Source organism: Neophocaena asiaeorientalis, unplaced genomic scaffold (assembly GCF_003031525.2).
Source record: "Neophocaena asiaeorientalis asiaeorientalis breed wild unplaced genomic scaffold, Neophocaena_asiaeorientalis_V1.1 scaffold134, whole genome shotgun sequence".
NCBI classification, from domain to species: Eukaryota; Metazoa; Chordata; class Mammalia; order Artiodactyla; family Phocoenidae; genus Neophocaena; species Neophocaena asiaeorientalis.
Genome location: NW_020185339.1, coordinates 29,154,084 through 29,174,469, shown reverse-complemented (window position 1 = coordinate 29,174,469; position 20,386 = coordinate 29,154,084). Strand labels below are relative to the sequence as shown.

The 20,386-nt window shown below is 57.7% G+C and overlaps 1 protein-coding gene across 1 annotated transcript in view; it reads right to left on the bottom strand.

Moving 5' to 3' along the window:
* KMT2D (lysine methyltransferase 2D) overlaps positions 1 to 20,279 on the bottom strand; it is a 40,321-nt gene extending 20,042 nt beyond the window's left edge. The window contains exons 1-32 of the mRNA XM_024737063.1: positions 18,499 to 20,279; positions 14,025 to 14,110; positions 13,638 to 13,764; positions 13,234 to 13,457; positions 13,010 to 13,119; positions 12,672 to 12,834; positions 12,168 to 12,333; positions 11,954 to 12,068; positions 11,650 to 11,807; positions 11,298 to 11,443; positions 9,756 to 11,159; positions 8,553 to 9,661; positions 7,710 to 7,823; positions 7,249 to 7,359; positions 6,610 to 6,714; positions 5,682 to 5,863; positions 5,368 to 5,532; positions 5,163 to 5,272; positions 5,017 to 5,064; positions 4,130 to 4,351; positions 3,793 to 3,912; positions 3,599 to 3,703; positions 3,239 to 3,369; positions 3,007 to 3,154; positions 2,742 to 2,807; positions 2,453 to 2,563; positions 2,114 to 2,251; positions 1,925 to 2,009; positions 1,454 to 1,695; positions 1,282 to 1,355; positions 1,022 to 1,072; positions 1 to 895 (exon numbers count right to left, since the gene is read on the bottom strand). The exon at positions 1 to 895 is cut by the window's left edge and continues 839 nt beyond it. Coding sequence (XP_024592831.1) covers positions 1 to 895; positions 1,022 to 1,072; positions 1,282 to 1,355; positions 1,454 to 1,695; positions 1,925 to 2,009; positions 2,114 to 2,251; positions 2,453 to 2,563; positions 2,742 to 2,807; positions 3,007 to 3,154; positions 3,239 to 3,369; positions 3,599 to 3,703; positions 3,793 to 3,912; positions 4,130 to 4,351; positions 5,017 to 5,064; positions 5,163 to 5,272; positions 5,368 to 5,532; positions 5,682 to 5,863; positions 6,610 to 6,714; positions 7,249 to 7,359; positions 7,710 to 7,823; positions 8,553 to 9,661; positions 9,756 to 11,159; positions 11,298 to 11,443; positions 11,650 to 11,807; positions 11,954 to 12,068; positions 12,168 to 12,333; positions 12,672 to 12,834; positions 13,010 to 13,119; positions 13,234 to 13,457; positions 13,638 to 13,764; positions 14,025 to 14,073 — 6,994 coding nt within the window. The 5' untranslated portion in view covers positions 14,074 to 14,110; positions 18,499 to 20,279. The remainder of the gene's footprint in view (positions 896 to 1,021; positions 1,073 to 1,281; positions 1,356 to 1,453; positions 1,696 to 1,924; positions 2,010 to 2,113; positions 2,252 to 2,452; positions 2,564 to 2,741; positions 2,808 to 3,006; positions 3,155 to 3,238; positions 3,370 to 3,598; positions 3,704 to 3,792; positions 3,913 to 4,129; positions 4,352 to 5,016; positions 5,065 to 5,162; positions 5,273 to 5,367; positions 5,533 to 5,681; positions 5,864 to 6,609; positions 6,715 to 7,248; positions 7,360 to 7,709; positions 7,824 to 8,552; positions 9,662 to 9,755; positions 11,160 to 11,297; positions 11,444 to 11,649; positions 11,808 to 11,953; positions 12,069 to 12,167; positions 12,334 to 12,671; positions 12,835 to 13,009; positions 13,120 to 13,233; positions 13,458 to 13,637; positions 13,765 to 14,024; positions 14,111 to 18,498) is intronic.
* Between the last annotated feature and the right edge of the window lie 107 nt (positions 20,280 to 20,386).

The window sequence follows — 20,386 nt, the reverse complement described above, 5'->3', positions numbered from 1 at the left end:
GGTCAGGGTAGGGGCCAGGGCGAAAGATGTCCGAGTGGCTGGGAGGAGAAGGGGCCAAAGCCTGGGCAGGGGGCGGCTCCTGAGGCCTTAGGCCCAAGCCTGGGCTCTGGGGCTCTACCTGAGATGCCCGAGGGGTCAGGGGGGCTTTGAAGACATCGGGTGCCTTTAACTCCAGGCCACCCAGATGGGGGCCTGAGGAGGGTGAGTCAACAAAGCCCAGGTTTGGGGGCCCATAGCTGGGAGACGACGCCCCAAGCTCTTCCTTCTTCACCTCTAGGGCCTTCCGAGACTCCACGAAAGGCAGGGGCGACAGCAGAGGCTCAGAAGCCTTGCCTCCCCCTACCCCTGGGCTCTCAGTCACAGCCAGGTTGTCCAGTGAGGGGCAGCGGGGTTTGAGGAAGGGGTCAGGTGTGGAGGGCTGGTGTCGGGGGGTGCCAGGTGGGGTGGTGTGGAACTCCCCTGGCTGGCCGGTCCCAGGACGAGATGAGGCGCCCAGCGTCGCGGGCTGCGCGGGGGCCCCGGTCGGACTAGGATAGGGAGGATAGGTGGGTGGTGCCGTGGGGAAGCGGGGCTCCAGAGCGTAGGCGGGGGCCAGTCCAAAGGGGTCCTGCGAAGGCACTTGGGCGGGCACCTGGGGTGGGAGCTTGAGGAAGAGCTCACCGGGCGAGTCGGGGCCGGGCACCGTGCCCGCCGGCGGCTTCAGAAACCCATCCGCAGAGGTAGACAAGCCGGCGGGGGGAGTGGGGCTGCCAATGAAAATGGTGGGGGCAGCAGCAGGAGGCGGGCTGCCCAGTGCCCCTGGCTGGGGGGGAATGCGGAGATGCAGGGCCGGTCGGTCAGTCTTACGGGCCATGTCGCCCACCTTGGTCTGCTTGTTGATCTGGCTCTCAGCCTGCTACAGGGGGAGACCAGGCACAGAGCAGTCAGGCTGCTGTAGGCAGGCCCTACGTCCCCCCTACCCTTAGAGAGCCCGCCCCACTACAGGCCTTGGATGGCACGGCCCAGCCTGGCCCCCACTCACCTTTTGCACCTTGTTGATGCGGTGAGCTGCCCGGTTATCTTTGGCCTTTTGCTGAGGAATAGAGGACACAACCTTAGGCTAGGACGCAATCTCACGCTCAGCCCCCAGCCCTCGCAATGTCACTCACACTGCCTACCCAGAAGCTGATCCCTACTGGCCCAGCTGCTTTGGGAATGGGGAATGGCAAGAACTGAGGCGACCTTCCCAAAGTCACCCCACACCCTCAGTTCCCACGCTGACCCAGGCTCCCTCTGTCTCACCAGGTAGGGGGCTTTATCAGCAGCTGGAACTTTTCTCCAGAGCTTCATGATTTGTTTGCAGCGGCTAGACCAGTCTGGAGGGCAGACAGAATGTGTTAGGGGAGACCTGGCAGGTGACCCCCTGCACGTGCCATGTTACAGGTTGTCTCCCTTGCCCTCATCCCACGGGTACCTGGGTAATCTTGCTTGAGATTGGGAAAGTTAATGTTGGCATAGAGCACAGGTGAGATGGTAGAGAGCTGGCCCAACTCCTCGTCCTTCTCCCAGCGCTGAAGACTCCGCTGGTTGTAGGAGAGCCCGTCGCCCTCACCCTCTGTGGTGGGCGTGGTCGGGGTGGAGGGCGTGGTGCCCCCCGAGCCTGTCCAGGGGCTGTCTGGCTCACCGGGCTCTGGGCTAAAGAAGCCCCCGCGCTCCCTGGGGCGCAGGGGCGGAGAGTCACAGAGGGCAGGGACGCCAAGTCCCACCCCAGACAAACTGCCCAGAGTCCCCAGGCCACTGCCCTGCCCCAACAGAGGACAGTCACTAACAAAGGAGCAGAGAGAGGTGTTGCTACAGCAGCACTCAAGAGTCCAAGGTTCCCTCCCTTGGCATGGCCCCAGTTGGAAGGAAGAGACTGCCACGGGGGTTAAGCATAAATACCAACCTAGAATCCAGGAATGGGGACTGGCAAAGGCCCGGGTAGGAGTCCATTGGGCTGCTGGAGGGGAGGTTGCCCAAAGGGAGTCCACCTACAAGAGGCACAGGATCAGCGAAAGGAGTAAGTGGCCCATCCTGGAGGCAGGCTTGGCCATACCTGCCCACCCAGTTTTCAAACCACTCCTATCCAGATCACCTTGAAGAAAGGGCCTCTGTAGCGGTGTACGGCTGCCGTCGAGGCCAGGGGTTCCACAACCCAGATGTTGCTCTCGTTCAGAACCCAGAACATCCTTGAAAAGCTGCTGCAGGTCCTTGGATTCCATCTTGGGCAGTTCTGTGAGGGATCGATGAAGGATGCTGCTGAGGAAGACTGGGGAGTTGAAGGGACACCACAGGGCTACAAATGGTCACGGCCAGGGAAGGTGCCCACGACTCCCCACTAGAGAAGCTGTAGAGATGAGAGTCTCACAGGTAGGATGCTCTCCTTCTCCCACAGAGGACCCTTATAGGCAAGGAGTGTGGGTCACAGCCTCACCTTCTGTGGGAATCCTGTCTAAGTCAGAGCTAAGCATCCCTTCCCCCGGGGTGCCTGGCTTCTCAGGGTCACTAGGCACTGGGGATGCCTTTACGCCGCCATCCTCAGGTCCTGCAATTGCCAGGAGAAACCCATCAGCCAAGGCCAGTATGGAGGTACCACACTGGCCACCCTGAACCACAGAAGGCACGGAACACTCTCCAGCCTCCATCCCTGATAGTGCTCAGGGGCAGAACAGATTCACAGAAGCAAAACCAAGATGGCACACAGTCCTCCCAGCAGCCCTCACCTGATGTGTCAGCCTTGCCCTCAGGACCACGGGATTCTTCATCTGCAACATCCGGACCGTCATCTCCTATGAGCAACAGTCGCCATTCCAATCAGAGATGCCCTACATGTGATGCCCCGAATAGGACCCCAGCTCCAAGGCCAGGGCCCTCGGCCCACCCTCAACTCCTGGAGACCAGCCCATTTCCCACTAAAATCTCTTACCAGCTTCTAAGCACAGAGTGAAACTGGACCCCTTCAGACCACCTTACCCCCACACGACTGACCTTTCTGTGAGGTCGGGAGCTCCTTCCTATCTGAGCCTCCATCCCCCTTGGCTTTTGGGGTTCCTAGTCCAAAGCTTGGCCGGCCCACCCCAACTGCAAAAAGGGCCTTCCGGCTCAGGTCCAGCAGCTCCTTCCCAAAGAAGGCTTCCTGTGGGAGGAGTCAGGGAGAAACAGGCTTCTTCATGCCCTGCAGGACCGACACTGCCCTTGCCCCTCGGAGCCTAAGACCCACCTGCAGATAAGCAGGGAACATGTCCTCTAGTTTGCTCTTCTTGCGCCCTCGCCGCTGCTGCTTCTTCTTCTCATCCCCATCAGCTAAGCTCTGGTCCACAGAACCCTCTGCAGGCAGGTCGGCAGGCAACACTGGGGACCGAATGGGAGGTGTCTGCCTCTCTGGGGACAGCGGGCATGCTGCTCCCAACTTGGCCTGGGGACACTTTCTGCCTACTCTCTCCCCAGCACCAGTAGTGGGCCCACTACTCCCCTGGCCCTCTGAGTGGACTCCCCTGCCCCAGGCCTCCCTGGCAGTGTCCCACAGGTCCTGTGATCCCCACCTTCTCCCAGGCCCCACTGGAGCCCTCACCCGTCTCACCCTCGTCGGGCTGCCCATCCCCACTCAACACCTCCGCCTGTGCAGCAGGCCCCTTTTTCACACGTGTGTGGGATTTCCGCTGTCGCACCATGAAACCACCGATGCCTATAAGGAGACAGAGCTGAGGCTGAGAAGCTGCTGGGGACCTGGTGAGCTGCCCCTCACCACCCCACCTCTGCATCCCAGGGCCTCACCAGGCCGATAGGGTTTGCGTTTGCGTTTTTTGCTTTCCTCGGTCTCCTCTTTGCCAGGCTCTCCATCAGGGCTGACGGGGCCCTCTAGTTTAATTTCGCATTCCATGTGTTCCACACCACCTGTGTACGGGGACAGACGAGATGGAAGCAGGTCAGAGGCATGGACCCTTTTAACCCTGTCATCCTGCCACCTAAGAACAGAGCTGAGTGCCCTGCCACAGAGCCATCTGGACAAGACCAACAGTGCCTTGAGGGTGACTGGGAGTCATAATGCAGCTCCTACCCAACACTCAACTCTCCCATTACTTTGGCACTCCCTGAGACTCCTCAGCCTGACCTTCACCCTTGAGCAGCTCATCAGTGTCCAGGTCTCCATCCTTCTTGTCATCAGGGCCAAGGGCATCTGAAGGCTCAGAACCCTCCAGCCCTGCCTCGCCTGGGAGGCCAAGCCGTCCTCGCCGCTGGCGCCGCTTGTGCAGGGGCGACATGGTCAGGTTTCGCAGCACAGCCATGCCAGTTTCTGTCAGCCACACACCCTCGAAGCGGAAGTACTGGGGCTCTGCACAAGGGGGAAGAGCGTGTGACCCCCGATGGAGGCCCCAAGGAGCGCAGAACTCCAAGTTTCGGCCTAAGTCCCTAGCTGGGACAAAAGCAGCGAGAGAGAGACAGACTGAACTCCAGACTGGGGTCTGAGGGCTGGAGAGGAGAGACCACCAGCGGGCGCCAGCTGAGGCCCGAGTGCTCCCTCAGGTAACCAGGGGGATCAGAGAGACCGCTCCTGCTGAAGCCGGACTTTGCTCATGGTTCACCCCCAGTTCACCCAATATATTCTCTAGCTGTCTGAGGCCAGGAGGGCCCCTCCTTGCCGAATGCCAGCTCACAGTGCCCCAGATGCCAGGAGCAGTGCCCACATCACGATGGAGGTGGGAGAGCCCCAGCTCCTTCATTAAGGAGAAAGCTGTGTTCCGTGCTCTCTGGAGGTGAGATTCTAGCCGTACAAAGGCCGCGTTGCCTGGTGGAAGGAACTCTGCCTGGGAAACTGGATGCCTTGGTTCTCGTCATAACTTCACCACTGACCTATGGGGTGACCTTGGGCAGGCCACTCAACCCCCCTGGGTCTTAGTTTCCTTCTCCGAAAATAACGAGATAAAGTTGGGGGGCTGGAGCTGGACTAAGTGCCTAAGGTCTCCTCTGGCTTTGGCATTCAGAATTTCTGTGACTCACCCGGCTCTTTCACCTTCATAGGCATCAGCTCTGGAGGCGCAACAGGCACTGTGGAGAGGACAAAGCAAGGCAGCTAGAGGCCCTGTCCCAAAGCAAGGCACCCCTGCCCGACCCCTCCTCCCCTCTCCCCCGCCCCTGGTACTCACCAGCAGGCTTTACCACGTAAGGCTGGCAAGAGACACAGTCAAAGCCCTCATCGGCCGCCTGCTCCACGTCATCCTCTGTGAAGAGGCTCTCGCAACCAGCATGCATCCACCTGGGAGAAGGGAGACAGGAGGGGATAAACTGAGACAACGCCAGGCTGAGAACAGGGAAGAGGGGGCTTATATGAGGAGAAAGGGGCACCCTCACCGTTCACAGTGACGGCACTGGATCAGGAGGTCCTCTTCCACATACGGGGCATGACAGATCGGGCAGGTCACCAGGCTGGCGCAGGGCCCGCAGTGCGTGTAACTATTCTGCCATTCACAGTGGAAGCCAGGGGAGGCGGCCCCACACTGCATACAGGACACACACCTGGTGGGGGCAGAAAGACAGACCCTCAGCACCTAACCCACCCAAAGCACCCAAAGCCGCCCGGCCTTCTAAACCCCGCCTCTGCCATGTATTCAACATCACACCCACTCAAACATTTCAGGCCCCTCTGAAGATCCCAGTCTCCTTACCACTTGCACTTCCAGCCACCCTTGGGCACGGTGAGCAGTGGCGGGTCCAGGCAGTACGTGTGGTAGCTGATGTCACAGTCATCACAGAGCAGCAGGCGGGAGGGGTCTGAGGCCTGGCCGCATACCTCACACACGATGCACTCCACGCAACGCCAGCCCTTCAGCAGCATCACCTTGGTGATCTGGTGCAGAAGACGGCAATTCCTCAGGAGGTGATGCGGAGGGCAGGGCAGACCTCTCAGGGGAGCGGGGGGACTTACACAGGTGAGGCTGGAGGACCCCAGTACCCAGGCCAGACCTCCATTTGAGCACAGGGAATCTACACAGAGCACCCTCACCCCAAAAACAGTGGATCTTAAACTTAGGCTTCCAGGGGTCTCTGCTGATCAGAGAACAGCTTCACCCGGCCACTGCCTCATTAGGATCTTTCACTAGCGAAGTCTCCAAAAAGACTGTGGATAGAATTAGGTTGTATTTCCCCCAGTTTTTCTTGAACATGTAGAGCCTGCTACTGCTACAAGTTAGTGACTGTTAGCAGTGGACAAGTTCTAAATTAACATTAGTGAAAACCCCAAAATGACTGATCATACTTGAGTCAAAAACACTGCTTTCTCTTTGTGGACATGTGTTTGATTCTGATTTTACATTTTATATCCAGACCATATCATGTTTTCTACTAGTAAAGTTCTCACAGTTTACATGATGGACTGAATTATACCAGCAAGTCATGGTCTACCACAAAGAAACTCATAAAGACCACTACGGTTTCCAAAGTATTTTTTCCCAAGATGAATTTGACAACCACTGGAAACTGATGGACAACTTCCATGACCAATGGCCACTTTAAGTCGAGTGGCCAAGACAGGGGACTAGGATAAGCAGTAACGACCCCATCCCTCAGGCCAGACCTCTTGGGCCCTGAACTCACCTTGCTGTTGACACAGTAAGGGTGATAGCACTGAGAGCACTGGGAACAGGCAAGAAGGTGGCCCTCTGCCCCCCGGCCAAAGCTGCCACATACCACACACATGTCCTGGGGAAACACACAGAAACCCAAATGTCCAACCTCACATCCTCAGTACCACTCAGTCCCAGTAACTGATGACACCACTAATCTGAGAAGGGGGAGTCAAAGAACCAGAAGCCCATCCCCAGCATTAGGACACGGTGAGCCATCACGGGACCCCGTTCCTTCCTAGCATGCCTTGCCCATCTGATCAGGTAATTTGAAATGATACAGCCTGACATGGGTAATGCTAAGGAGAAGTGAAAGATAAGGTGGGTAAAGACTGGTCAGGATGAGACAGTAATATATGCGACAAAATCCTACAGCTTCGAGATTACTCGTGTTCCCTAGACTCTAAGCTTCAACAGAGCAGAAACCATTTCTGCCTTTTTCACTGCTACATTCCTAGCTGCTAGCTCAGTGTCAAGCTCATTCTCTGGAATGCCAGGAGTAGGTCCCTGGTTCTCCCCATTTACCCTCCCACCGAAACACACATATCCAACTGTTCAGGCTGCCAGGTCTCACTGCTGAAGACGGGACTACAAAAGTCAAGTACGGTACCTGCATTAGGACAAACTTGTCTGTGTTGGAGAAGAGAACCACAGTATTTTGCATGGTGTCATCATCATCATCTTCTTCCTCCTTGCTGGGAGAGCTATCGATATCAGCAACCTTATAGGCAGAGAGTTGTGGAAAGTGAGGCAGCTAAATCCGCCCCAACTAAGCTGCTTTCCTCTTTGGTGTTGGGGCAAGGCGGCATAAACCCCTGGCTAAGATGAAAGCCAGGAGCCAGGACTAAGAAGCAGAAGAACACCCCAGCTCCCAAACTGGGCCTCAGCCCAACATCAGATTTCAGAGAAGCCTGGGGGCCAAGAGCACAGAAGGAGCACAGACATAGCTGGACGGGCCCTAGGCTAGCAGGCAGGCAGGTGAGCGTGCAGGGGACTGGCAAGATTTAAAGGGTGTTTAATCTTGAAGGGGCCAGCTGAAGCATGTTTGGGGGATGGGAGGCCTCTCCTTACTACCAGAGTCTCAATGGAAGAAGTAGTTGATTTTAGCCGGGCCCGTCCTCTCCCACGTCCTCCATGTGCTCCTCCACGTGGCCGGCGTCTTCCTGGGAAACTACTGCTGCGACCCTGAGTGAGGTAAGGGGACGATTACAGGAAAAGTCGAGGGCTAACATGCTGCATCCACAGGCTTGGAGGGAAGAGAAGAGACGAAGGGACAGAGTACGGCAGGTAACAAGGCCCAAAAGTCCCAGTCAGGGCCAGGGAAAAAGCCAAGCTCTCAGATAGCAACAGGTAGGTAACTCTGGTCCAAACCACTCCACATCTTCCAAGAAGAGTGGTCAACGTGGTACAACAAGAAACAATACCGGCCTGAGAGACCTGAGTTTCTAGTCCCGATTCTATGGCCGAGTTACCATGAACCTGGGCAAGTCGCGTCCCCCTGTGTATCAGTATTCCCCCTGATAAAATAAGAAGGCGCACTCAAGGACCTCTGACAGTCCAGGATTCAATAAGCCAGGCAGGGGGCTTCCCTGGTGGCGCAGTGGTTGAGAGTCCGCCTGCCGATGCAGGGGACACGGGTTCGTGCCCCGGTCCGGGAAGATCCCACATGCCGCGGAGCGGCTGGGTCCGTGAGCCGTGGCCGCTGAGCCTGCGCGTCCGGAGCCTGTGCTCCGGCAACGGGAGAGGCCACAACAGTGAGAGGCCCGCGTACCGCCCCAAAAAAGGGAGGGGCCCGGGAAAAAAAAAAAAAAAAAAAAAAAGCAATAAGCCAGGCAGGAAGGCATCAGCGACACAGGACTACACCTCTGACAGTGGCATGACACCAAGCACATCAGTGGCTGGATAGCCCCTTACCTGTTTGATGCGGGAACGAGCCGGGGAGCTGCGCCGCCTCCCCTTGTCCCCCTCCGCTTTGCCTCCTCCGATAGCTGTCCCAGCATCACACAACAGCGAGTCATCAGTCTCTGGCAGCGAATCCGTACAAAGTCGCAGGGAGCCCTCATCTCGGGCTGGACTAACGTCTGTAGATACCCCCAGCTCCATGGACAAGGAGCCACCGCCCTCGGGGTCGGGAGAGCCCAGCAGGGGCTCTGAGCCAGGAAAACTGGCACTGGCATCGCCCTGGCTCAGATTGGAGATCTCATTAACGATGTCAGATTTGATGAGAGTAGGTGGGGTGGGGGCCACTGGTGCACGTGGCTCCTCTTGCTCTTCACAGGGTGAGCCCTGCCCTGCCTGCTTGCATTCTGGGCCATAGACCTCCATAGGGGTCACAGGGGCCAGCTCCTCGGGGTCCAGGAGCACAGGGGAACCCTTAAGTTCACTAGCCAAACTGCCGGGGGTCTGTCCAGCCTCTGGATGTGATCCAGGAGTGTCAGTCCCATCGAGAGGGGCTGTATCTTCCCCCAGGCCAGAGAAGTCATCCAGGGCTGGGGCAGGGCTGGGGGCAGGGCAGGAAAGGTTCCCCATGGGAGAGGGGAGCGGACTAGTAGGGCTGGGTTCCAAGGCTGGGCACTCAGGTTCTGGGGCTTTCTCAGTCTCCATCTCATGTGGCTCAGCCTCATCTGAGACCTGCACTGCCTTCTGTATGGGACTCAGTGGGGAAGGAACAGACAGTGGCAGAGCAGGGGGAGAGCACTGGGAAGGAGGGGAGTTTGGGGGAGGCAGGGAATGCTGGAGGAGTGGGGAACAACGAGGGGGAAGGGGCTCCATCAGCATGGGAGAGGCCGGTCCTACCGGGGAGCCTGGAGATGGGGGAAGGATCATAGGGGGTACAGGCTCAGGGTCAGTGCAGTTAGCTTCTGGCGGAGGGCTGATTGGTGTCTCTAGGATGGGGGCAGCCAATGGCGACTCAGGGTCACTGTCCCCTTTGGCACCAAAGGGGTACTCTAACTCTCCCAAAGGAGACAGGGCCGGCGGGGCCACAGCTGTGATAATGGGTGAGAGCGGAGGAGGAAGAGGATCTGGAGAGAAAGAAGAAAAGAGAGGCTCTTAGATTAGATGTGCCATAAAGAGTTAAGACTGTCCCAGAGTAAGAGGGTACTAACATCCCCGTACCTGGTGGCATCAGCTGAGGTGACAAAGATGGCTCCCCAGATGGGGACAACGGCAGCTCCTCAGGCAGAGGGGACAGAGGTGGCTCCCCAGGCTCAGACAGGGCCGGCTCTCCAAGCAAAGGGGATAAGGGTGGCTCCCCAGGTGGGAGGAACGAGGGCAATTCCGCAGGTGCAGGGCATAGGCCTGGCTCCTCAGGGGGCTCTTCAGGTCGAGGGGACAGGCGCGACTCCTCGGGCACTGGGGACAACTGCGGCTCCTCGGGCGTGGGGGACAGGCACAGCTCCTCAGGGCGAGGGGACAGGCGCGGCTCCTCAGGCTGGGAGGACAGATGCAGCTCCTCAGGTGCAGGGGACAGACGCGGCTCCTCGGACGCAGGGGACGGGCACGGCTCCTGGGGCGCAGGGGGCAGACGCGGCTCCTGGGGCGCAGGGGACAGATGCGGCTCCTCGGGCACAGGGGACAGACGCGGCTCCTGGGGCGCAGGGGACAGACGAGGCTCCTCGGGCGCAGGGGACGGGCGCGGCTCCCCAGGCCGGGGGCAGAGTCGCAGTTCCTCAGGCAGTGGCAACAGGGGTGACTCCTCCAGGGGTAGGGACGTAAGCAAGTCCTCCGGTGGCGGGGAAGCAGGTGAGTCCTCAGGCGGCGGGGACAGGCGTGAAGCCTCAGGTGGCGGGGATGTGGGAGACTCCTCCGGTGGTGGGGACAGAGGAGATTCCTCGGGTGGTGGGGACAGGCGTGACACCTCAGGCAGGGGAGACAGGCGTGACACCTCAGGCGGGGGGGACATAGGCGAGTCTTCAGGTGGCGGGGACATGGGTGAGTCCTCAGGTGGCGGCGACAGGCGTGATGCCTCAGGTGGTGGGGAGAGAGGAGACTCCTCCGGTGGAGGGGACAGGGGCGATTCTTCAAATGGTGGGAACAGACAGGATGCCTCAGGTGGTGGAGACATGGGTGACTCTTCAGGTGGAGGGGACATGGGTGACTCCTCAGGTGGTGGGAACAGGCGCGATGCTTCGGGTGGTGGGGAGGTAGGCAATTCCTCCGGTGGGGGGGACAGGGGAGACTCCTCAAATGGTGGTGACAGAGGTGATGCTTCAGGCGGTGGGGATAAGGGTGTCTCAAGCAGGGGAGATGGGGGGGACTCCTCTGGGGGAGAGAAGGGCGACTCCTCCAGTGGAGAAAAAGGTGATGCCTCAGGTGGGGGAGACAGAGGAGACTCCTCAGGCGGTGGAGAGAGGGGTGAGTCCTCAGGCGGTGGGGACAGGCGCGATGCCTCAGGCGGCGGGGATGTGGGTGATTCCTCAGGTGGTGGGGACAGGGGCGACTCCTCAGGTGGGGGCAGCAGTGGCATCTCCTCATTGAGGGAGGCCTCCAACTGGGGCTCCAGTTGGGCCCCTTCTCTACCTGCAGACATAACACACTATGTTCCTACCTAGTTCAGCTGTACTCCACAGAAAGTACAGGGTCTGGGGCAAAGCAGAAACTGTCCCTTGCCACACGATAGAAGGGGATTACTTTCAGGGACCCTCAAACCCTACTCACCTAGTGGTTTGGCTTCACATTGCAGGGGCCCCGGTTCCTTGGGTTGCATAGAGGTCACGTGCCCACCCTTTGGCTGCCCTTGGCATGCAACGTACAGAGCAGCGGGCTCATCAGTGGGGGTATCGCCAGGCTCTGGGGGTGAGAATCTGCAGAGGGTACAGGGGAGCAGGCACCATGGCTCTCATCAGCTATCAGCTCCTCACGAGAGCACACTGGGGCGAGGCACGAGTGCTATGGACTGTACTGCCCCCTGAGGGCCCTCCTCTCAAAGTCAGCTTGCTTTAACACGAGCCCTGCCAATGTCAGCCCTTCCGATCCCCCAGCCTGATCTCTGCCAGTCCACACCGCTTACCTGCTACACACCGAGGGGTGCTGCTCAACAACAGAACTGACAGGCTGTCCTCCCTGGGCTTTGTGACAGCGGTGACAGAGCGAGTAGTTCTCAAACCACTCAGAGTTGGGGTTCAGCTCTGCTGAGCCTGCCCCACAGGCCCGGCATACCCGGCACGCCTAGGGGAAGGGAACGGGCAAAACGGGCACTTGTCAGACAGCCAGAGACTGGAGGAGAACACGGGACTCGTCACAACAGAGAAACCCGGGATGCTGTAGGAGGCAGACTTAGGGAGAGTAAGGCAGGAGGATCAGGGGACACTCACCTTGCACTTCCAAGAGTGAGCAGGCAGCTCCTCCATAGGTGGTTTCAGGCAGAAGGTATGGTATCCTTTGTCACATGTCTCACAGACCAACATCTTAGAGTCATTCCCAGGTTTCCTGCAGGGGCACAGGGCACATAACAGCGTCCTCCTTGCCCTCATTTTCAACCTTAACCTGTGCCCCGCCTAAGGTTCTCTCCTGCCCTCCCACTCTTACCTGCAAGCTTGGCACACTTTGCATTCAGGGCACTGCCAGCCAGCACGCTTGCGGGCAGTCAGAGCAGTGTCCAGGCAGGCCCCGTGATAGTGATGCCCACAGCTGGTACAGAAGAACAAGTCACACAATTCCCCTGGCCCCTCACATACGGCACAGCGAGCCTCCTCTGCAGTGGGAAGGGACAGAGGACACGGGTCAGCTATGGATTCCTTACAGGACTCGGTACGGTGCTGTCTACATAACAGGCATTCCACAGACACAGAATGACGAATAACAAAAAGTTACTAAGTGTCTGCCTAATATATGCCAGGCACTGCTCTAGGCACTGCAGACACCATGCTAAACGAGACAGGCAAAGCCCCTGCACTCACAAAGGCCACACGTATTTTAGTGGGGCAGACAGACAGTATGTAACTGTAGACTTCTGAGTGCTCTGCAGAGTACGGAGCCCCCAGCGCCCTTGGACCCTCATCTGCCCTCCGTCCAAAGGGCAGGACTTCTCACCCAGATGTGCGGCCCCCTCACTGTGCTCCGGGCAAAGCAGCTGCAGTGTTTTCATGGATAAGAAGGAACCGCTGGCAGCTGCACAGGGGAAGTGGTAAAGACGTGGACATCCAGGCGAGCGGCAAGGGATGGAGGCACCGAGTCTGGTGCAGTGGGAACAGCGCTGCCAGGGTGGAGACAAAGCCTCAGTGCTAGCCAGCTCTCTCCAGATCAACACGTCAGGCACTGGCTCTGTCCCAGTATGCCCCCTGCCCTCCTCATTCCACCCTGACTCTCGGAAGCCCACCAGCCCTGCCCACCCTGCCCTGGGCCTACGCAATCCCCTGGCCCGGCCCCACCTGTGAGATCCCTGAGAAGATGGCCTTGTCCACACCACATAGTTCTGGGCCCTCCTGCCCCCACACGCCTGCCGACCACGCAGCACACCAGTGGTGAGCCCAGCAGGACCCTTCACAGGGGGAAAGGGGGAAAGAGTTAACAAGAACGTCGTCACTGCTTCAGAGCCACTCAGCCCCTTCCCTGTTTCCTGCCCAAGTCAGCTACCCCACTTCCCTCCACTTACCTCCAGGTTCTCCTAGGTGGGCAGGTGTCAGGCCCTCAGGGAAACCAATCTGTGATAGGTCCTCACTGAGCAGCGCTGCCTCACTGGGCCCTGGGTTCCCCCCAGGGGACACCACTGAACACCGGGGCCAGTCAAATGGCAACTCAAAGCGCCGTAGCTCCCGCTGCCCATGTAGACTGGGCTCCCCGCAGTTACAGAGAGCACAACGCCGCATTGGACCCCCACTGTGAACACACAAGCATCAGCACCACGCTGGCCCCTGCCCACAGGTACCCCTAAACAACCCCATAACTTGCACACCTATGCTTCCCACTCATTTTCCTAAATTTTCCACCTTGAAAGCCCCAGACTCTCAAATCAAATCCTCGTATGTCCTTACATCCTCATTTCCCCAAACTAGTTACCTGCAGTCCTGGGGAGGCTCCTGAAGCCTGGGACCCCCAGAACTGGGCACAGAGCCCTCCCCCACATGTGGTTTGGGGAGGTCTGGCTCAGTGGCACCTGACTCCTCGGAGGCTGCAGGTCCATCAGCTGAATGAACAGACAGAGAAGTGCGCATCAGCCATTATCCTCCATTTAGCACTAGTCCACTCTTCAGACCCGTGAGATTATCCAAAACCCTTGGTGGATAACAGTGATGGCATTTCAACTTTTGTCCCAAAGAACAAAGTCCTTCAATTACCTGTCTATTAGAGGGACTTAGCTCCTGTCCTTGTGCTAGGACCAGAAATCTAAGATTGTCTGGGTAGAACAGAAAGCTGCCAAGCAAACCCAGAATGTGCCCTACTCACCTGCTGGTTCTGAATCTTTATCCTCACCAGGCGGCTTCGGGCTGTCCATCCCTCTCTCCGACTGGGCAGGGCCCTCTCGGGGAGACCTGTCAGACCCAAGAGATATCTATTTGTCTAGTAAGTCTTCCCACTAAACACTTTCCCCCAAATCCTAGGGAGAAGGCATCTAATGTTATCTAGACCCTACAGAAATCAGAGCAAAGACATACCTACAAATTCCTGCACTAATGACAAGGAAAGTCCCTCTCCCCAACTGTTGTCCCACTGCCTACCTCCTCCCCAGATAAACACATACCATCTTCTCCTACGCTGAATTCTGAGAGGATGCAGTCCCCTTTCCCACTTCCCACCTCCTGTCTAAGAGTTCCTAGGACAACAGCATCCAACTAGAAGCACATACAATCTACATCCAGTATCACTCTTTGCCTCATGACTGAGTTCCTGGCTTCTGGTGGGCCCTATCCCTTGGACTTTTTCCTCAGGTCTTAAGTCAGCTACCATCCTAGAGGCCTTTCAGTGCCAACCCAGGGGCAGTCATAACAAGAAGTCTGAGTCCAGCCGAAGTCCCTCTCCCTGGGGTCTTGCAGGACGTAGAACACATTACTGGAACTAAAGCGCATCTCTGAATGGATCTCCCCCATCTCCACTGGTTTCAACCAGAACATCCCAATCACAACAGAAGAAACTCCCCAATTTCCACCACTGCCCATCTAAATCCAACCCAGGCCCACCCCCTGGCCCTTGCCATGACTGAGCTCAGGATCTCATCCAGCCTGAAGGCCTCAGGTCGTTGCCCTTAGCAACACCAACAGCCCTTCCTCCTCAGATGTCCCTAGTAGTTAACAGAAGTGGGCCTTAAGAGTTACTGAGCATGTGTAGCCAGGCCTGAGGCTAGGCATGCTGGGAGTTGTAGTCTCAGGAAGCACACCACCACTTGGAGCTGTTCTAAACGGGGCAGGACAGAGCAAAGTAGCTTCCTTCCTCTTCCGTCAAGCAGGGTTTCAACACACACTATGGGGGTGGCGGGTAACGGTCCCCTCTTCTAAGATATGCCTGCCTATCCCAGAGCCAAATGAAACACGTTAAAGTTATACCTAAGAAGGTCAAGACCCACACCTTTGGGTATATTTTCCTAAACCTCAGATAAAACTAAACACAGTACCAAAAAGAGAGAAGTAAAGAATAAGAATTACAGAGCTGAGGAAGAGGAAAGAGGTCCTATAGAAGAAGGGAGAAAAGGACAGGTATAAACAGCTCTTAGTGGGAAGGGTAGGGGCTTAAGCAGAGAAACAGAGTATAGTTTTCCTACAGAAGGTAGAGGGGAATCCCTAAAACAAAACTCTAAATAAAAGTTTGAGAACTGTATCTCTCACCTTCTCCACTCCTCTTGTTTAACCAGAAGAACCACACCAACCTGAGTAAGGACAAGCCTCTCTTCCCAAACCAAATACCCCAGTCAGCCACTGGGGGTTGAGTGACTGGGGCAGATGAGACAGTGGGGAACCCTCAAAGGTGCCCAGGATCCATAAATCAATTACCTAAGAACCACATTATCAGTCCTCTTTCCCTGAGCTAACACTCCATTTCCAGACACTGGCAGTGGGCCTCATGTAACATGTCACAGGAAGGGAAATTTTACTTTACTTTTTTCCCCTCACACTATTAGATTCTACTAGATTGGGAAAGTGAAATATCACCTGATACCTGTTACCTCTATTCCCAGATCACCTCTTTACCAAAGAGGTAAAGAGAGGATCCAGTGCCCTTTCCCACTTCCCACCTCCTGTCTAAGAGTTCCCAGGACAATAGCATCCCACACAATCACCCACACAATCACACCCACACAATCACACCTGAAAGGAAAGCAGGGTGGTCATCTAGCCAGCCCACAGAAAAGCTGCCACCCACACAATCACACCTGAAAGGAAAGCAGAGTGGTCATCTAGCCAGCCCACAGAAAAGCTGGTCTGGAACTTCAAGGGGCCGCCTAGAAGCCTCCTATGTGAATTAGGGGTTGGAGGTCAGGGCACCAGCCAGGCTCCTCTTCCTATTCAGTTATCCAAGGCCTGACCACACCCGGAAGGCTTCAAAGCTTCCTAAATGTGTGCAACTTTTGCTGTACCTTACCACTAAATGCCGCCAAGATCTTCCAACTGTTGTGCTCTCAAAGTTAAGGCTAAAGGAGTCACAAACATCAAGAAATGAAAAGCAACAGTGATAGTACAGTGGGTGGGAGGAGGACTGCCTCACACAAGGCCAGAGGGACAAATTCCTCCGCCCTCCCCCAAGCGCAGCCCTCTCAAGCTGGTAATGCTGGCACTGCTTGGGGAGCTACAGAAACCACCTTCGTCTAGCCTTGGGAATCAGTACCAACATCCTCCAAAGCGGCAGCCTCATTCACGGCACCATGGAAGATGAGAGATAAGCAAAGGGTTGAGTGTCCCCCAAGCTGAGGAAAAAGAATCTAGAGGCACTTCCAAGAAGCCCTATTTCACGACCCTGCAGTCTAGCGCCTGCACCCCAATGCTGAGTACCAGTTGTCAGGCCCCTCCTTAAACAGATCTAAACAAATAAAGACCATAGGTTCCCCTGTCCCATCATTCACAGCCAGAAACCACACATCCACACCAAGGGTTTTTTCCCTGGATCTAAACTGGGGTAATGCCCGGCCAGGCTTCCTCAGGGGAATTAGGGATCCCAGAGAAATACAGATCTAGGGAGTAAAACCGTGGTGGGTCCCCTTAATCCTAGGCCAAAGAGGCCCAGAACAGCAAGGAAAAAAGCAGGGATCCATCTCAACCCACTTTCCTCCCTGCCTCCATCCCAGACCAAAAGCTTTAACTCCATTTTCCCAGCCAAAGGGGAAATGGAGGCTTGGAGAGGTGAAAGGCTGAAGCAGGCCCTTGAGTGAACAGCTCTTCTCTAGGACTCAGGACTTCCTGGTTCCCAGCCTGAAACTCAAACCACACCTCTCCCCACCCCCATTTTGGGTTGGCCCTCCAGGGAAGAATCCAAATGGCAACAGTGGCCCTGTAGACCCTCCGGACTACTCCCTGGGTCATCCTAGGGTCAGCCACAGCTAACAAGGAGAGGTATCTAAGGAAGTTCTTCAGGGACAGACAACAGGAGAGGCCCTCCACAGGAGGCAAGGGCAGACAGCATGGGCGACAGCTAGCCTCATTCCGGCACCCCTGTGCCACCTCTCACCTCAGGATTACCACCCAGAAATCTTTCAAGGGCAAATCCCTATTTTCTCCTTTCCAAGACCAGGCTCAAAGAGGTCTAGCCCTCATATGGTGGAGGGAGTAGAGTGAGGGAGCAAAATACACCAGCCAAATCCCTGCTGGGCAGCATGACAGCTGTGAGAGGGGCTGTCCCAGCCCAGGGTCAGAGGCATGAGGTTCATGCTGCACCCTTCGTGCAGTCACATACACACCACTTCTCCCCAACACCTCCTGCCAGGGCTGAAAACATTGGCTTCAGCAGACACAGCTCTGCTCAGGTCACTTCTCCTCCAAAGAGATATAGGCCCCCCTATTCTGCAGAGTTGGGACAGGATCAGAGGACCAGTTAACATTCCCTGATTTAAAAAGGTTGGAGAGGTCTGGGAGGAGCCTGCAAGATCGGCCAGGGACTTATGGGCAACCAGCTCTCCACACCAGGCCCAGAGAAAGCGGGAGACAAAAGCCATTTTTTTGCAGCCCACATTCGCAGGGAGCAAATCTCAACGGCCTCCTCTATAATCCCCTAGAGATTATGTCCATCCGGAGAGGAGGGGAGGCAAAGCAGGCTAAGACAGCACTAGGCCTCGCTAGGGTCACTCTGCCAGGCAGGGGTAGTTGAAAGTTGAACAGCAAGGCCACAGCTGCCCCCAGCCCCGCCTCCTTCTTGCCCCAGCCACCCCTTCATCACAATGGTCAGTTTCCACACACTCTCCCCTTTGCACAGTGAAATAAGGCCTAGTGAAGGATCTAGGGCTCCCTGAGTCTCCCAAAGACTGCTCTGGGTGCCCAGATGGGCAAGAGCAACCTTAAAGTCCAACCTGGCAGTAAATCGGACCTGGCAGTGCCACCCTACCCCCGCTCCCAAGTTGTTCTATTCCCAAGGCCCACAAGGAACCCTGAAGGAGAAGCAGCTGACTGGGATTGGTGCTGGCATCAGGGCTTGGGTCCTAGTTTGGTAGAGCTCCCCCCAACACAAAAATAAACAGGCAGAGAGGCTTTCTGGCCAGGTTCCCAAACTCCCGTGGTTCCCTGAACCCCCCAGTCTTTAAAGAGGCACACCCCAGGACACCAGGCCTCGGTTGTGCTCTGGCGACTGGCTCGGGTTCCCTTGACAGACCCTGCCAAAGGAACCCTCTTCAGCTCTGGCACCCCTTTCTCCAACCTACAGGCCAGCTCCGGCCAAGATAGTCCATCTGGCTATGCCCCCAGTCCAACCCTTTCTGGGCCCTGGCCGGGCGGACTTCACTCACCTCTTCACAGGGCGATCCAGAAATCCTCATCCGAGAACATGGCCAGAGCCCGGGCCGCTCCCCGACCTCCAACCGCCAGAGCGATCACAGCCGCCCCCCGCACGGGGGGGCTTAGGGGGGCCAAGAACGGTAAATCCAGGTCGGAGTGGCCACCCTCCCCCGCCCCAAAAAAGCAAGAAGCCAAAGAAGGGTTCTCTGCCTCGGGTTCCAGCAGTTTAGGTTTCCATGGACAGCCCCTGGGCGGCGAATCCCGAGCGGACACAAAGAGAGCACCGGTGGCTTTGATCTTGGGCGAGCAGGATCCGCATCCGCGTCGCCGGGCGGCCTCTCAGTCCTAGGGCTGGGCCAGCGCCCCGGCCGCCCGCACCGGGCTCGGGCGGAACGTCGAGGCTCTCCAGATGGAACGTCGAGGCGCCTCCCCAGCAGCCCGGAAGGAATGCCGCGCCGCCTCGCGCCGGGCCCGGATGGAACGTGAGACCCTCGCAGGAGCGCCGAGCCCCTCTCCCCGCTCGGGCCGGCGCCCCGGGGCCGCGCGAGCTACGGCGACACGGAGCCGGCGGGGCCGCGGAGCTGAACCTGACACACACCCCAGCGCCGGGCTCCTCGACCCCGAGCGCTCGCCCTCGGCGGCTTCGAGCCCCCCACCTTCTGCTCCCCCCCGGGGAAGGGAGGAGGGTAGGTGGGCGAGGAAGAGGAAGGGGCGGGCGGTGCGAGCCCTCTGCCCGCTCCCCTCCGGCCGCTCCGGGCCCTGCGCTCGCCTCCCTTCCCCTCTGGCCTCGGGAGCTGCCCCGCCCCCGGCCTGGCCGGCTCTGATCGGCGGCACCCCCTCGACCCCCGGCTGGCTGCGATCGCGGGGGGCCTAGAGGTGCATGGCCCAACCCCGGCTCCCGGCGCCGGGGGGTCAGGAAACTGAGCGGAAAGTGGGGAACGAGGCAGCCATTTGCAACCGGAGAGGAAAGTAGTGCAGCGCGGCGCCGCTCCGCCTCCCCCCCCTCCGCCTCCTGTTCGGCCGGTAGGGTGGTTCCTGCGAAGGGGCTATTTCCTGGCCCGAGATCTCGGCAATGGTCGTGGAGATTCAGGAAGCCTCCGGCGCGAGATCCGGGTGGCCCTTTTGCCTGGTGAACCCCACTCCAGAAGGGGGAGAAAGGAGAAGACGCGGCCCTATTTTGTGTTGGAGCGGAGCGGCGGAGGGATCCGGCCCTCTCGGAGGAAAGGCTGTGACTCTGCAGTTCTACGCACACGCTAAGGGATCCCTCCGCCACGGGTTAACCCCGACTGCGCCGGGCCAGCCGCTGTGCAGACACGTGGGAAAGAAGACCCCTTCCTCTTCGCCGCGGCCCTAGAACTGCCTCCTTTACCGCCCGGCTAGTAGAACTAGGACTCCGTGCACTTTCTAATTCCGTTTCCCTGGAGTTATCGGCCCCTGAAACTCCAGCTGCCCCTTGCCTTGACCAGGAGCAATCTTTCCCGGGAGGGGGATGGAAGAAGAGCCAGGAGGTTGGCCGCTGCTCTGCATCCTGGGAACTGGAGTCCGCAAATGGAGAAAGTGAGGCACGGCGCCTGGCGCTGCAAAGGGTGGGTTCCTGCCACGTTCGGGGGCCTGAAGAAAAACGGAACGAGTCTCTAGTCGTTCCTTCTGACTCTCAAATCCCCTCGAGAGGAAAGAGGACTGTTAGTGCCCCCACAATCACCTCCCCCATCAAAACATAAATGTAGAGTTTCCCCTCCTTTGCCGGGTGCTCCCACCCCCAGCCCCAGTCCTTCTTTCCTAATCTTCAGGGCCTGTGTCCCCCTTCTTAATAAACATGTAACCCCTTTTTAGAGAGCATGTAACTTGTAGCCTTGCTGCTACCTGGCCGGAGTACTGTTATTCTGGACATGGTCCCAG